The sequence below is a fragment of the Leucopleurus acutus genome (assembly GCF_964270905.1).
Source record: "Leucopleurus acutus genome assembly, chromosome: 15".
NCBI classification, from domain to species: domain Eukaryota; kingdom Metazoa; phylum Chordata; class Mammalia; order Artiodactyla; family Delphinidae; genus Leucopleurus; species Leucopleurus acutus.
Genome location: NC_139157.1, coordinates 80,544,121 through 80,559,368, shown reverse-complemented (window position 1 = coordinate 80,559,368; position 15,248 = coordinate 80,544,121). Strand labels below are relative to the sequence as shown.

The following is a 15,248-nucleotide window of genomic DNA, read 5'->3' as shown; positions in this document are numbered from 1 at the left end:
TACATTTCTCTTTTGTTCTTTTCCAGCTACCTCTGAAAACACATTTTTTTCTAATAAGTTATACCTCCTGCTGATTAGTCTAGTTTGATTTTAGCACATTCAATATTTTCAAGAAAAACAGTTTCAACAACTAAGAATTAAATGTATTGATAAAAATAAAAATCTTTAGTGCCATCTGCTGGACGTTTGCAATAAGTAAAAAGTATACTCATTTTCAAGACTCAGTATGGTCTTAAACACAAACTGAAAAATATTTTTTCCACCTGTAGTAATATTTTAAATTACTCAACAATATCTGGGGTAAATTTCTGAATTACTGAAATGTTTAGGATAGGTATAGTATTATCTATCTATCTATCTATCTATAGAAATGTATTATAGATTCATTTTATGTATATATTATTACAACCTTTCTTTGAGAGTAACGTTTTTTACAGACTTTATTTTGTAGAGCAGTTTTAGGCTGACAGCAAAATTGAGGGGAAGGTGCAGAGATGTCCCGTGTACCTCCTGCCTCCACACATGCACAGACTCCTCCCCAATCATCAACATCCCCCATCCCCGCCAGGTGCATCTGTCTCGAGTGGTGCCCTACAATGACACATCAGTATCACCCAGAGTCCGCAGTTTACCTTAGGGTTCACCCTTGGTGTTGTTCATTCTATGGGTTTGACCAAATGTATAATGAGATGTATCCGCCACTATAATATCGTGCAGAGTAGTTTGATTGCCCTAAAAATCCTCTGGGATCCACCTATTCATCCCTCTCTCCCTGCAACCCCTCCTATGATTATTTTTAAAACCTACAAATCCTAATATGTACATATCTGTGATTCATAGAATTGTAAGTTTTAAACAATGGTGGCTATCACATTACATTATATAACGTAATAGTTACATTTTCAGCATCTCTTCACACAAGCAGTCCTCCAAATTTTGCATTTATAATTAAAATTTAATTACGTGATGAAGAGTATTTTTAACAAGTAATATGAAGGATGAAGGATGTATAAAAAAATGCTTTCATTTTCTAATTTAACCTTAATGTAGGAATCTCTACTATATTATAGTCCTCAGGTAATCTACACCAGGATTACCTGGGTTGACAATTTAAAAGGCAGGTTCCTGAGATTTATCCCACACCTACTGACTCAGAAGCACCTGAAGTTAAGGTGCATTTTAATAAGCCCATTAGATAATTTTGATACCTACTATGTTTGAGAACACCAAGGAAACGTCCCTCACAAATCAATAACTTTCCATTCCTTCAGCCATATTCAAAGAAGCATCTGAAGATAGGAAGGTATAGTGGAAAGTTGGAAATACAGGACCTAATTATTCACAAACCAGTTTTACGACCTTATGTAAGTAACAAAGTATGGGCCTAGGTTTTCCCATTTATAAAATGAGATCCTTCTCCCCAGAGATCTTCAAAGTCCCTCCTGTGTCTCTGTTTTCCTAAATCTCAATATTTCCATTTAAAACCAGGTGTTGGAATCTTTCCTATATCTTTTCTCACTCTGAGAATGGGGTTCAAATGATCCAAAGTTATGAACCCCAAGTCCTAGCAAAGAAGCAAGGGGCTTGGTCCAAATCTGGGCAGCCGGATTTCTTTCTTTAGTGGGGGGCGTGCCACGTGGCTGGGGGGATCTTAGTTCTCTGGCCAGGGATGGAACCACGGCCCTCTGCAATGAAAGCCTGGAGTCCTAACCACTGGACCGCCAGGGAATTCCCCACACCTGGATTTCTTAAATGTCAGGAACCATTCACAGGGTTGAAAAAGAAAACAAAGGTGAAATGTAGGATAATTCGAACTTGTACCAAAAGAAAGCTAACATGGTCATATAGAGAATTAGTATATTGTAGTCCTACAGATCAGTGAAAAATTAACCTAAGTAAATTTAGATTAAGTTATTGGTAAATTAAAGGTTTATAATATTTGGTAGGGGTTCAAGTTGCAAAAGGCAGTTCAAGGCTGGAAGGAAAATACACTGCTGTGAAAGTAATCTCTCTTGAATTATGTGAATTTGCAGTTGTAATCATTTCCTTTTGAAGAAAGGAAATACATATGCCAAACACCTATAAACAGCTTGTTACATTATATATGTTTAATATAATCTGAAAACTTTGCAAAAATACATTTACACATTTTAACCAAGACTAGTTGTTCCTCTAAGGAACAAAAAAATGCTTAATTTAGTCAAGAATAATAGCAAATCATAAACCTTTCTTAATTTTGTGAATAGAGTCTAGAAGTTTACATTTTGTTAAAATAAATCAAGTTTTATTTTCATGATCAAATTACATTACAATTTTTTTCAGATTTCAGCATGATGTCTTTTTCCAATTGAAGTATAGTTGATTTACAATACTATATTTATGTTTATTTATATGATATTTCAGGCAAATAGCATAGTGATTCAATATTTTTATAGATTATACGCCATTTAAAGTTATTACCAAATAGTGGCTATATTTCCCTGTGCTTCACAATATATCCTTGTACGTTATTAATTTTATACATAGTAGTTTGTATCTCTTAATCTCCTATTCCTATCTTGACCCTCCCCCATTCCTCTCCCCACTGGTAACCACTAATTTGTTCTCTATAACTGTGAGTCTCTTTCTGTTTTGTTATATTCACTAATTTGTTTTATTTTTTTATTTTTTGTTTTTGGCGGTACGCGGGCCTCTCACTGTTGTGGCCTCTCCCGTTGCGGAGCATAGGCTCCGGACGCGCAGGCTCAGCGGCCATGGCTCACGGGCCCAGCCGCTCCGCGGCATGTGGGATCTTCCCGGACCGGGGCAGGAACCCGAGTCCCCTGCATCGGCAGGTGGACTCTCAACCACTGCGCCACCAGGGGAGCCCTGTTTTATTTTTTTTAATTCCACATATAAGTTATATCATACAGTATTTGTCTTTGTCTGACTTATTTCATTAAGGATAATACTCCCTAGGTCCATCTTCCTTGTTGCAAATGACAGAATTTCATTCTTTTTTTATGACTAATATTCCATTAGATAGATAGATAGATAGATAGATAGATAGATAGATAGATAGATAGATAGAAAGATGTGATATATATCACTTCTTATTTAGCCATTCATCTCTTGATGGACTTAGGTTGCTTCCATATCTTGGCTATTCTCAATAGTGATGCTATGAACATTGGGGTGCATGTATCTTTTCAAATTAGTGGTGTTTTTGTATTTTTCAGGTATGTATACCGAGGAGTGGGATTGCTGGATCGTGTGGTAGCTTTATTTTTACTTTTTTGGGAAACCTCCCTACTGTTTTCCACAGTGGCTGCACCAATTTACATTCCTACCAACAGTGTACATTAGGCTTTGAAGAGAAAAAAATAATCTCTAATGTAGGGAAGATGATCTCCATATACAAAAGAAAAGAACCATTTTCTGAACCATTTATCATTTATCTGAATCATTTATCTTTACCAAAAGAACCATTTATCAAAAAGCCTTAAATAAAGTAATAAATTAAGTGAAACTCATATCTTCTTATGTTGTTCTCGTTGTACCCCCAGGGACTCAAGCAGTGCCTGTTGTACAGCTGGAGCTCAATAAATGTTTGTTGAATTGCTGTTTGTAAGATTCTACTGTGTTGGGTAACTAGGGAGAAAATCTGATGCAATGGTAGGTCTAAGGTATATGAGAAGGGTTTGTGAGAGGTGCTGATAGATAATTGGGAACAAGGAGAATCACCTTGGATCCCAGGATGAGCAATGGACTACCTTAGAAATCATATTTTAGCAGCCGATTGACGTGATTTGTTCAGTGTATTAGACAGTATGAAAGATGAACCAGAGTGAGGGAACCCATCGGCCAGAGCCTAGTAAAAAGTCGATGAAACAATGCAGGCTAAGAATAATGAAGGTCTTCATCGCAGGTGGTAGATTGGGCTGTGCATCTCATCACCACAGAGGGAAGGTTTTTTTGGGTTTGTTTGATTGCATGTGTGTCTTGTATCTGAGTCTGAGGTTTACCTTGATTTGTGGTCTTGCAATTTGCTTACTAGATGAAAAGGACTGGACAGACACAAATACATATATGTGTATGTGAGTTTCTTAGGGGACAGCATCTATCAAAAGAAATTTCCTGATGGAGGCTAAATGCTTCCTATAATGGGCATTAGGGGTGCTTAGTGTTTGGGGGGAGAGGGAGAGAGAGAGGGAGAGAATGAATGAAAGTGAATGAGAATCCCTAGACTCAGCTATTGCTCACTTCAGGTGCAGTGGAAGGAATTAAGAAATTTGACCTAAAGCAGAAGATTGTAAATGAAGTGGAAGACTGACCCTCACAACCTCTGTTCCAGACTCCTTCCAGGGAGTATTATGAAGAAGCCAGAAATCTAACAACCAAATTCCATGGATTCTCTTGCAGCTGGAATCCTTGATGTGATTTAGGATCCCCTAGTCCGATGCACGGGCCTGAGACTTGAACTGAACCTGAGTTAATGGAGGGCCACGCGGCATCTGGGCGTTGACCTTGCTGGTCTCTTTAGCGGCTCAGTGTGACTGTGGTGGTGGAGTCCAGACAAGAGCATCTCCGCCGAGGAGGTGGGGCTCCAGCCATTGGGACACTGGCTTTCTGATTCTACAGCAGCGGTCCCCAGCCTTTTTGGCACCAGGGACTGGTTTCATGGAAGACAGTTTTTCCATGGACGGAGGTGGGGAATGGTTCAGGCAGTAATGTGAGCCATGGGGAGAGGCAGATGAAGCTTCTCTCGCTCACCCCCCGCTCACCTCCTGCTGTGCAGCCCGGGATCCCTGTTCTTACAGTTTCCTGGCTGAGGACCTTTCAGTAGCTGGTTTTATGCTTTTGTTTTGGAGATCATTCCTGGAGATCAGACCCAGAACCCACTTCTATCCCCCTTCCAACAGTTTTATAGCACCAAATTCTATTACTTAACCTTTTTGCTTAAAAGACTGTGATTTTTTTTTATTTTCAACTCAATTCTGACACAAGGGACCATTCTTTCCAAGCATAATTTTTTTAAAAAATTAGTCACCCCTGGAGTGCACTGGAATTTTACTGCCCCTCTGTTACAGAGTAGAATCAAAGAGACAGTTTCACGAAAAAGGGGACAATTGTGTTTTGGGACCAAGAAACCATTTTTTAACTGCACCTGTGTTTTGACTTCATGGGCAGTTATGTATAATTGTCAGGCTGTCATTCACTAGAACATACACAGAGGATGCTTGTTTGCTGATACACAAAGACTCTAAAAGGTGATTTGGTTTCAACTACATTTCTGAGATATTTGGGAGCATTCATAATTACTTTATTATTATCTTAGCATGCTTTCCTATTTCTTTGCTTAAGTACTTACATTAATACCACCATGAGCCAGATTTTTATTATTTCAGAGAATAGTTCAAGTTCCAACTCATCTAGGAAAATGTTTTGGACCAGCTAAGCCAAATAAATCTCCCTGATCCTTTCACCCAGAATTATTATTTTCTAAAGAACAATTTCTTTCCGTTCTTTATATATGTTGCCGTAACTGCTAATTTATGTTTACATATAACTTACCTTCTAAGCACAGTGTACATACCTTGGAGTCAAGAAGTGTGCTTTAGAGTTGAGGTTAGGGTGAGTTTTTCAACAATAGAGTTTGATGTCAAAAATTTCTAAAACAAGCCTCCAGGGTATCAGGCTAGCCGATGTTTAATTTCGGTCACTGTCAGGGCTCCTTCCCATACATCCCCCAGGTCTTTGGGGGCATTTAAGCGATCCAGCCTTCTCAGAAGAACTCTCCTGGCTTTAACCTCCCCATCACTATTGGCATGGGCCCTTGATCGTGTCTTGTTGTATGTGTTCTGTGCCAAAGTTGGGAAAGGAAATATAGACCATGCTTGCTTTTCTCAGTACCCTTGTATATACGTCCCAAAGCAGCTCTCCATCTCAGGTGCTACATGCAAACTGCTCTGGTCTCTGCCCCTCCCTTCCTCTTGGGGAAAGCCCTCATCTTCCTTCGGGACCTGTAACTTTGGCTTTTGAAACTTCAAAGCACTGGTTCCCATCCCCTCCTACTGCAGAAAAATGTAGCCTAGACTTCACCAAGGAGAGCCGGGAAGAAAGGTGGGATTTCGGTCCTCTAGCTTCTGACCACTTCTGGGATGGAGGAATAAGAAACACAAAACAGAAGTAAATGAGGCGCCGTGTCAATTAACAGAGATTCCTCTTCATCCCCCCATCACCAGTCACTCGGCATCTATCTGTGTGCCCTATTTATAGTAAGTAATCTACAAATACGCATTAACTGGTAAGGATGTTATTAATAACTTCCCGCTTAAATGATTTATTTTGCATTATAGGGTGATATAGATATATATTCTTTTTTTTTTTTTTTTGGAAAATTGTTTTGGCTACACCAAGTGGCTTGCAGCATCTTTGTTCCCTGACCAGGGACTGAACCAGCACCCTTGGCAGTGACAGCACAGAGTCCTAACCACTGGACCACCAAGGAATTCCCAGGATGATATTTATATTTTAGATGTATAGAGAATGATATTTAGTTTTATAGGCATTCATCTTTATTTCCTTCAAATACGTGCCACTAACCACCCAAACAACTTGTTTACAACTGGAATCTTGGAGTTTCTTGAATTGAGCACACAGATATTAAAATAATACAATGATTGTTACATAGTGAAACAATGGAAAAAATCACATCCATGGAGAAAACCAAAGTTTCTATATCAATGCTTTTCTTCTGATAGCATTGCATCTTTTAGAATGCTCTCCATTTTCTCTGTAGAAAATTTATATCAGAGATCTGTGATCATATATTTTGTCGACCTTGCTAATCAATAAGAATATCTTGTTAATTCTAAAATTGAAATGTACAGATAAATTTCACAAAAAGATTCTACATTTGCAGTCCTGCATTTACTGTAATACCATATAGTCAAATATGAATTTCCATGCATTATTCATAATAGAACACTGTCACATATTTGATATGGATTAAAGCATTAAAACATCAGATACAAAAAATAAATATACTATTTATGGTTTCAGTACCGGTATCCTGATTCCAAAAGCAAATCTTATTATGAGGACAGCATCTTGACAGTGAGTGATCTCAGAGTGATGTGAGGGGAATACAGATTGAGAAAAGGGCATGAAGGATGGTTTTTTAAGAGATAGTTTAGTAGAGCACTGCACAGGGTTATGGAATAAGTAGATTTTGAAGAAGTGGGAGTCATGAAGGCCGCTCTTCCCTCCCTCCCTCCCTTCCTTCCTGCTTTTCTTTCATAATTTCTGCTGGTAAAAAGGAGGAGTACACTGGGAAATAAGTCAGCCAGGTTGATGGGGACTTGGGTTGGGCTTTTTCTTTCATTGCAGAATAAGGGAGTCCTGTCTATAGGTAGAGGAAGAAGCCCAGGAAGAAAGAGGTGTGAGGATGTAACATGAGTTCTGTGCTGAGAAACGGCACAATCTTGCTTCTTTCACTCTGCTCCCTGTGGTGGTATCCAAACCAGTCGTATGAACACGGCCCATTGCTGGAACCAAGGAAGAATTTTAAATGCACACGAGAAGAGGGTACAGATACGTCCAGGCCACCAAGACATGACATCCAGGAGGCTGTGAGTCCTGGCCGGGTCTGGAGTGATGCCTGTGGGGGGAGACACTTGGGCACATCCTTCTGGGAGGAGAGCTCTGTCCCCTGGTGGCTCTTGTCCTTAGGAACTACTCTGTGGGCTGGATTTTTCCCCACTTTTGGTGAGACTGGAAGAGAACGCCCCTCTAAGGCATCCCACGGAGAAAGTGAGAACCGAAGACCTCACTCAGACCCCAATCAAGAAGCCCCATCTCACCAACCCTCTTGCTGTGGCCTCTGGGGAAAGAGCCATTGCTTCCTGTGCACCTAGCATGGCCTGGAAGACCCCACGGTCTAAGTTGTACCAGCACTTAATGGACCATCACTGGGTTCCCAAGTCACCAAAATAACTTTTTGAGTGTTTCAGAAGGGCACAGTCGCTTGAAGTCAATTTTGGGAATAAATACCATAGAGGAGCTGAGAAATGAGGGGAAGTAGAATTGACTTGAGACTATAGCAGCTGTAGAAGCATCATGACTGAGCTCATTGGCAGACCTTTTGCTTTTCCATGGTCAGCTTTGTTCACATACCATCAACTAGCCACGATCAAAAATGGACATTTCCTCCCTGTGAGCGCTTTCCTGAGTCCAGAAACACTTTCATTTGCAAGTTGGATCTGCATTTATTCTCATGCTTTGTGTGAGCTCAATATAAGATCTGAAGTATGTGAAATTATTTATGTATGTATTTTTAATATTTTAGTTTTATACAATTTTTAAAGGTTACACTCAATTTACAGTTCTTACTAAATATTGGCTCTATTCCCCGTGTTGTACAGTACATCCTTGCAGCCCATCTTACACCCAAAAGTTTGTACTTCCTACTCCCCCTTCCCTGTATTTCCCCTCCCCCCTCCCCACTGGTAACCACTAGTTTGTTCTCTATATCTGTGAGTCTGCTTCTTTTATGTTATATTCACTAGTTTGTAGTATTTCTTAGATTCCACATACAAGTGATATCATACAGTATTTGTCTTTATCTGTCCGACTTATTTTATTTTATTTTATTGGCCACACCACACAGCTTGCGGGATCTTAATTCCCTGGCCAGGGATTAAACCCAGGCCCTGGCAGTGAAAATGCTGAGTCCTAACCACTGGACCACTAGGGAATTCCCTGTCTGATTTATTTCACTTAGCATAATGTCCTCCAAGTCCATGCATGTTACTGCAAATGGCAAAATTTCTTTCTTTCCTATGGCTGAGTAATATTCCATTGTATATATGCCACATCTTCTTTATCCATTCATCTGTTGATGGACACTAGCTTGCTTCCATGTCTTGGCAACTGTAAATAATGCTGCTATGAACACTGAGGTGCATGTATCTTTTCAAATTAGTGTTTTCTTGTTTTTTTCAGATATATAGCCAGAAGTGGCATTGCCAGATCATATGATAGCTCTATTTTTTAGTTTTTTGAGAAACCTCCACACTGTTTTCCACAGTGTCTGCACAAATTTACATTCCCACCAAAAGTGTACAAGGGTTCCCTTTTCTCCACATCCTCTCCAGCATTTGTTATTTGTGTTCTTTTTGATGATGGCCATTCTGACATGTGTGAGGTGATATCTCATTGTGGTTTTGATTTGCATTTCCCTGATGATTAGTGACATTGAGAACCTTTTCATGTACCTGTTGGCCACCTGTATGTCTTCTTTGGAAAAATGTCTATTCAGTTCTTCTGCCCATTGTTTAATTGGGTTGTTTTGGTTGTTGAGTTGTATTAGCTGTTTATATATGTTGGATATTAACCCCTTATCAGTCATATCATTTGCAAATACTGTCACCCATTCAGTAGGTTGTCTTTGCATTTTGTCGATGGTTTCCTTTGCTTTGCAAAAGCTTTTAAGTATAATTAGGTCCCATTTGTTTATTTTTGCTTTTATTTCCTTTACTTTAGGAGATGGATCCAAAAATTAATGTTTTGATTTATGTCAAAGAGTGTTCTGCCTACATTTTCCTCTAGATGTTTTATAGTATCTGGTCTTACATTTAGGTCTCTAAACCATTTTGAGTTTATTTTTTTTATATAGTGTTAGAGAATATCCTAATTTCATTCTTTTACTAAAGTATGCAAATTTAGAATGATATATTCAGGTAGAAAATAAAGCAAAGCCCCAAACAAAATTAGTTTCAATAAAACGGGAATAATAATACTGTCTACTTCATAAAGTTATTATGTGGTTAAACATATGCATTTCTTCTTAAAATTAGTTTCCATAAATGGTCAACTCTTCTGTAGATTTTAATGCTGTCAAATACATTCACTTTTTCAGTTCTTTAATAGCAGTCATTTGTTAGGCAGTGATATCTAATGAGATAGAAATAAATTTTTCCTTCTTTATATTATAAAATATTTCATACATACAGGAGTATTATGTAACATATATGTAAAGCATAAAGAAAAAGAACAAAACATACATCATACATTCACCATGAAGCTTAAGAAAAAAAACACTTCTATTACTTTTGAGGCGCACAGCTGGAAAAATTTCATATCTCTATGAAAAAATATTTATTTGTTGAGTACATTTATTGTTCAGTACGTTTACTGCACTCAACAAGTTAAAACAAGTTTAGTTTACTGGACAGATGTATACATATACATATAGAAACTTGTTCATTGTGTTGTTCAAACCTCCCTATCATTATTTATTTTTGATCTGTCTGATCTGTCAACCACACAGAGAGAGGTGTGTAAAAATATTCTACTCTGATGGTAGATTTCTCTGTCCTAATAGTTTTATCAATTTTTTGTCTTTATAGGTTATTATATGCAATCAAGTTTAGAATTGTCACATACAACACGAAATGAACACTTCTTTAATAGTAACACCCTCTTTATCTCAAGTAATGCTTTTTGCCTTACGTATTACACCAGTTTTGTTTTGCTGTTGTTGCTGTTTTGTTATTGTTACTCTTTCCCTGGAATATATTTTTTCCATCATTTTATTTAAAACATTCTGTGCTTTTATAGTTTGGGTATTTCTCTTCTAAACCTCATTTAGCTGAATTTTTTAAGTCTAACATGATGAACTTTGTCTTTCATAATGCTGTAGTCCATTACACTTACCGTGACTCCTGACATGTTGGATTGTTTCTGCCATCACATGCTCTATTTCTAATTGTCTGTGTTTGTTTGTTTCAATTCTTATCTTCTTTGGATTGACTTTTTTCTCATTCCATGTTTTTCTATCTCCAGATTTGGATGTTATACACTGTACTTCAATTATTTTTGGTGGCTGCCTAACTGGAATTTTTATTTTCAGTCACATGTACAAAAGTTAAATCTGAAGTTCTCACTCACAGAGCCTCCGTCCATGTCCCCAGGGCAGCTGTCAGCTTCAGAGCTATATCATCTCGGAATTACTGCTCCCGTTTCATACTTCTCCTTTGAGGAACTCAACTCCATACTCTCTCCTCAGCTCAAACATGAATTAAAAGTTATCCTTTTAAATATTTTATCCAGCATTTCTAGCATTTTTGGCAGTAAGATTTTCCAGGATATTTAGTCTTCAGTATAAACGCATTTGTTTTTGTTTTTTCTCAAGATGGACTAAAAAATATATTTATATATGTATGACTTTTCCATTCAGCAAAGATGTATTGGCTACTACTAAGGGGATGTATGTTTTTATTAGCTGGCTGAACTGTGCACTTCTAACACTATTTACTGTTTGGTAGAAGAGAAGTGTCGTGTACAGAAACAGTAATAATATATGGTAGAAATAATGTTAAGTAGCCTGGGACCAGAGGAAATGCTATGAGATGCATTAGAGAAAGGTTTCATCTCAGTGCTCTGCACAAATATATTGTACAAAGGTTTCCTGAAACAGATGCCTTTTGATTGGACCCTATAGGATGGATAAAGGTCCTTTATGTTTGAATTTTTAAAAGTCAGAAAGACTTTGATTTTCAAGCTGTTATGCCTTAGTATAAATCATATACTAAATCAGGAGTTGACAACCAGGTGCACGGGCTAAATCTGGCCTACCATCTTTTTTTGTAAATAAAGTTTTATTGGAACACAGCCATGCTTACAATTTACGTATTGTCTATGCTACTTTCCTGCTACAGCAGTACAGCTGAGTAGTTGCCAACCGATATTTCCTGGCCCACAAATTCTGAAATATTTACAAACTGGCCTTTTACCGTAAAGTTTGCCAGCACCCAAACTAAAACATGTTCTGTATCATTATACGTTTATAGGGAAGCTTTTTCTTTAGCCTAGCTTTCTCCTTCTCATTTATATATATATATAATTTAAATATGTTTGACTTGGTGGTTCTCACAATAAATATTTATTCATGCACTCCCTGTCTGCTCAGCTCAGCATTTTGGAATGGGTCAAACAGCTCTTCAATAAATTGATCAGACATTCTTGCATGCATTAAATAAAATATCACAATATCCTCTCTGAACTGAAATTAGCTGGCCTTTAAACTGGGAAGGGTTTCAGATTCTAAACTACTTTATACGCTAGTGCAACTATGTTTTCTTTAATTATGAGAATTAAAATAGAAAAAAGTGTCAGTTGGCAAAGCAGGAAAGGGATTTGAGAATTCTTAAAGTAATAATTAAAGTTCTGCTCAAAAGCTGTTGATGTTAAAATGAAAATATAATGAAATCCCCGTACTTCAAACACTGCAGTGCTCGGACTTCACTTATTGAATGCAGTTTCCAGGGAGTCCCAGTTCCCCACAGTTATCATAGATGTGGAGCATCACGCTAACTGCCTTAACTGACAATAGCATGTGTGTTCTCTGATCCTGGGGAAACTCACATCCAGCAAACGAGCTTAGATACACAGATACATCTGCTTAGACATTTCCCACGAGTTTCTCTTTTGGTGTAAGAGCCAATGACTATTAAGCCTGGGACAATTTTCTTAGTTCTCATCAACAAAATGAAGGCTTCCTTTCTCTGGAGAATCACCGGCTGTCACAGTGCTCTGTACAGAACATGGAACCGTTTCTGTTTGTAGCAGTTTGAGAGAGAGGGGTTTGGACTAATGGGGAGTGGAGGAAACCTCAACCATATTAAGTGTGAATGTTCTTGGGGAAATGCTTTGCCTCAACAAATGTAGTTGCCCGAAGTCCAGCAGTTATCAATAAAGAGTAATAGCAATTCTCATACATATGACCTGGGAGAGATCAAGCAAAACTGGGGCATGGAAAAATCTGAATATTTGCAAGGTATGGTTTAGAGCTTGTAATGTGATGCGACAGATCTAAGCTAGCTCAACTGTAACATATATATATACACACACATATAGGTATATACGTATAAACAGTCCAGTCTGTGTCCTGTGTGGAATACTTGATGCCACACAGATGTCTCCAGGAATGGAAGTGAAGGAAGATACTTCATGGAAGGCAGCTTGCCTAGCAATGTAGTTTAAAATAGTCATTTCCCAAGGATGCATCATGCTTCAACCGTGGGTCTTGGGACCAATTTACTGTGACAAATTTTTTAAAAACAGTAATCTGTATTAAACTTCAAACAGAATAAGACAGAAAATATCAGAGCACATTCTACAGAGTTAGGCTAAGAATCTTGTATAACGTTTGCCTTATATACACATGATTGTGGTTGTAAGATGTGGAGTCCCAGTCAAAAATACTTTGAAAGTCACCTGTCAAAGAAGCAGAGTCACGGAGTGGATACAGGAATTCCACTGTTGGGAAATTATATGGAATGATTATATAGAGTCTATTTATATACGGTTCAGTGCTAATAAGCCCAATGGAGCTAATAGAAGACAGGCTAATACATTTCTTACCTCTGGTGGTAAGGTTAGGGGGGAAAGTGGCTTCGTATGTTTTGCTTCAGTTCAAAAGCTAGACGTCTCTTCTGCTACGAAAAAGTGTTTTTGTTCCCGTTTCCAGCATTCCCTTAGCTTGCTCCCATTTTCTCTTCTGCCCAGGAGATTGCATCAACAATTTGAAAGCTATAAGGAGCAAGTGAGAAAAATAGGGGAAGAAGCACGGCGTTACCAGGGTGAGCACAAAGACGATGCTCCGACCTGCGGGATCTGCCACAAGACCAAGTTCGCCGATGGCTGCGGCCACCTGTGCTCCTACTGCAGCACCAAGTTCTGCGCGCGCTGCGGGGGCCGCGTGTCCCTGCGGTCCAACAACGTGAGTAGAGCCGCCCACGGTGCGCACAGGTGGATGCGCCCCGCCTCCCCCGTGACCAGAGCAGGGGACGAGCGATGCAGATAATTCATAAAAGATGCGCTTTCTGTATGTGTGTATCTCGATAAATGATTCCCATTCAACACCAACAGATTACCTATGGGAGTAAGTTTATTTTCTGAAGAAAGTAGTTAATGTAGATTTAGTATCGTGAATTATGAAACCCTTGAAGCGTGTTACCACCAATTCTTCTTGTACCAAAAAAGCAGAACAAAACAACCTACCTTGAATTTCTGCAACATACGTTTCAGATTGAATGAAGATAAAATCAAGGTAGATTGTGTGGCATTAAATTTAACCCAATGCAATCATGTATAAAGCAATAATTAGCCTCTGTGAGAGTAACTTCAAATTTGCTATCATGTTAAAAAAGGAAAAGAGTGCTAAGTCTTATGAAAATTATTTGGATATTTAAAGAGTGTGTCAAAATTTTAATTTCGTGGGGGAAAGTGGTGGTTTACACTTATATCTTCCTAATTTGGAAAATCAGAGTTAAAATTAAAGTGAACCTACCCATCAACATTGTATTCTTTGGTAGTGTATTTGAGTTGTAAGTAGGGTATTATTCTAAAATCTCTTCTAGGGGAATTAAGACATTTAGTAAAATAGATGCATTATTAAACTTATTTTCTTTGTAGCCTTAACTTCTCCGAGCAACAGCATCTTTATCTATGAAACTGTATGGTAGTAATTAATGCATATGGCTGTTATGAGAATTAAAACAATTCAAATCTATGCAACTTTAATTTTTCTTTATGTTCCGTTCTTATGGTCACATAAGTTTTCTTTTGTCTTCCTAAAAGTTATGTGTTTTAGCTAATCCTCGTATGCTACCTTAAAGCCTTTCCAAAACAAGCTTGGATTGAGATCGTGTCTGGTGCATAAAAAGTGCACAGGACCTATTTGTTAAATTTCCCTTCTTTAGTTCTTGAACACACTTTTTGGAATGAATTCTTGCAAATGAGACCTGTGATGGTATTCAAAATATTAACAACTCATGCAATAAGGGTACTGTCCAATCTGAAAGGGTGCTGACGCTGAACGCTAGGGTGCAAATGGGCTGAGTGCCCATAGCTGTTGAATGCTTTTAACTTCACATTATAGGTTTGAGGCAATCCAATGACATAGAATCAAACTTATATTTTAAACAGGAGAGGGGTTTAAAGGAAATTGAGCTAAGAGGTACCTATGCTTTTGAGCAGACAAGCAGGCCTAATGTAGTTCATCCATCTTTACTAAACCCATTCAATCTTGGAAAAAATATTCAAAAAACAAAACAAAACAAAGCACAACTTAAAATATTTAATCTTGGACAAAGGACACAAAATTGTATAAAGTTATTTTTTTCCTGTGACACTGTAAATTTTGAAATACTTGTTATGAATAAATCTTCCTTGTGGGATAATTTATGGCTAAATGATTAACA

At 38.0% G+C, this 15,248-nt stretch overlaps 1 protein-coding gene across 3 annotated transcripts in view; it reads left to right on the top strand.

The window, feature by feature from the left end:
* LOC309972203 (regulating synaptic membrane exocytosis protein 1-like) overlaps positions 1 to 15,248 on the top strand; it is a gene marked incomplete at both ends in the record, with an annotated part of 197,766 nt that overhangs the window by 181,966 nt on the left and 552 nt on the right. For 2 of the 3 annotated variants that reach the window (XM_082855773.1, XM_082855771.1), the window contains one exon: positions 13,552 to 13,765. In XM_082855773.1, the coding sequence (XP_082711899.1) occupies positions 13,552 to 13,765 (214 nt within the window). The remainder of the gene's footprint in view (positions 1 to 13,551; positions 13,766 to 15,248) is intronic. The other variant, XM_082855772.1, reaches the window with a different exon arrangement.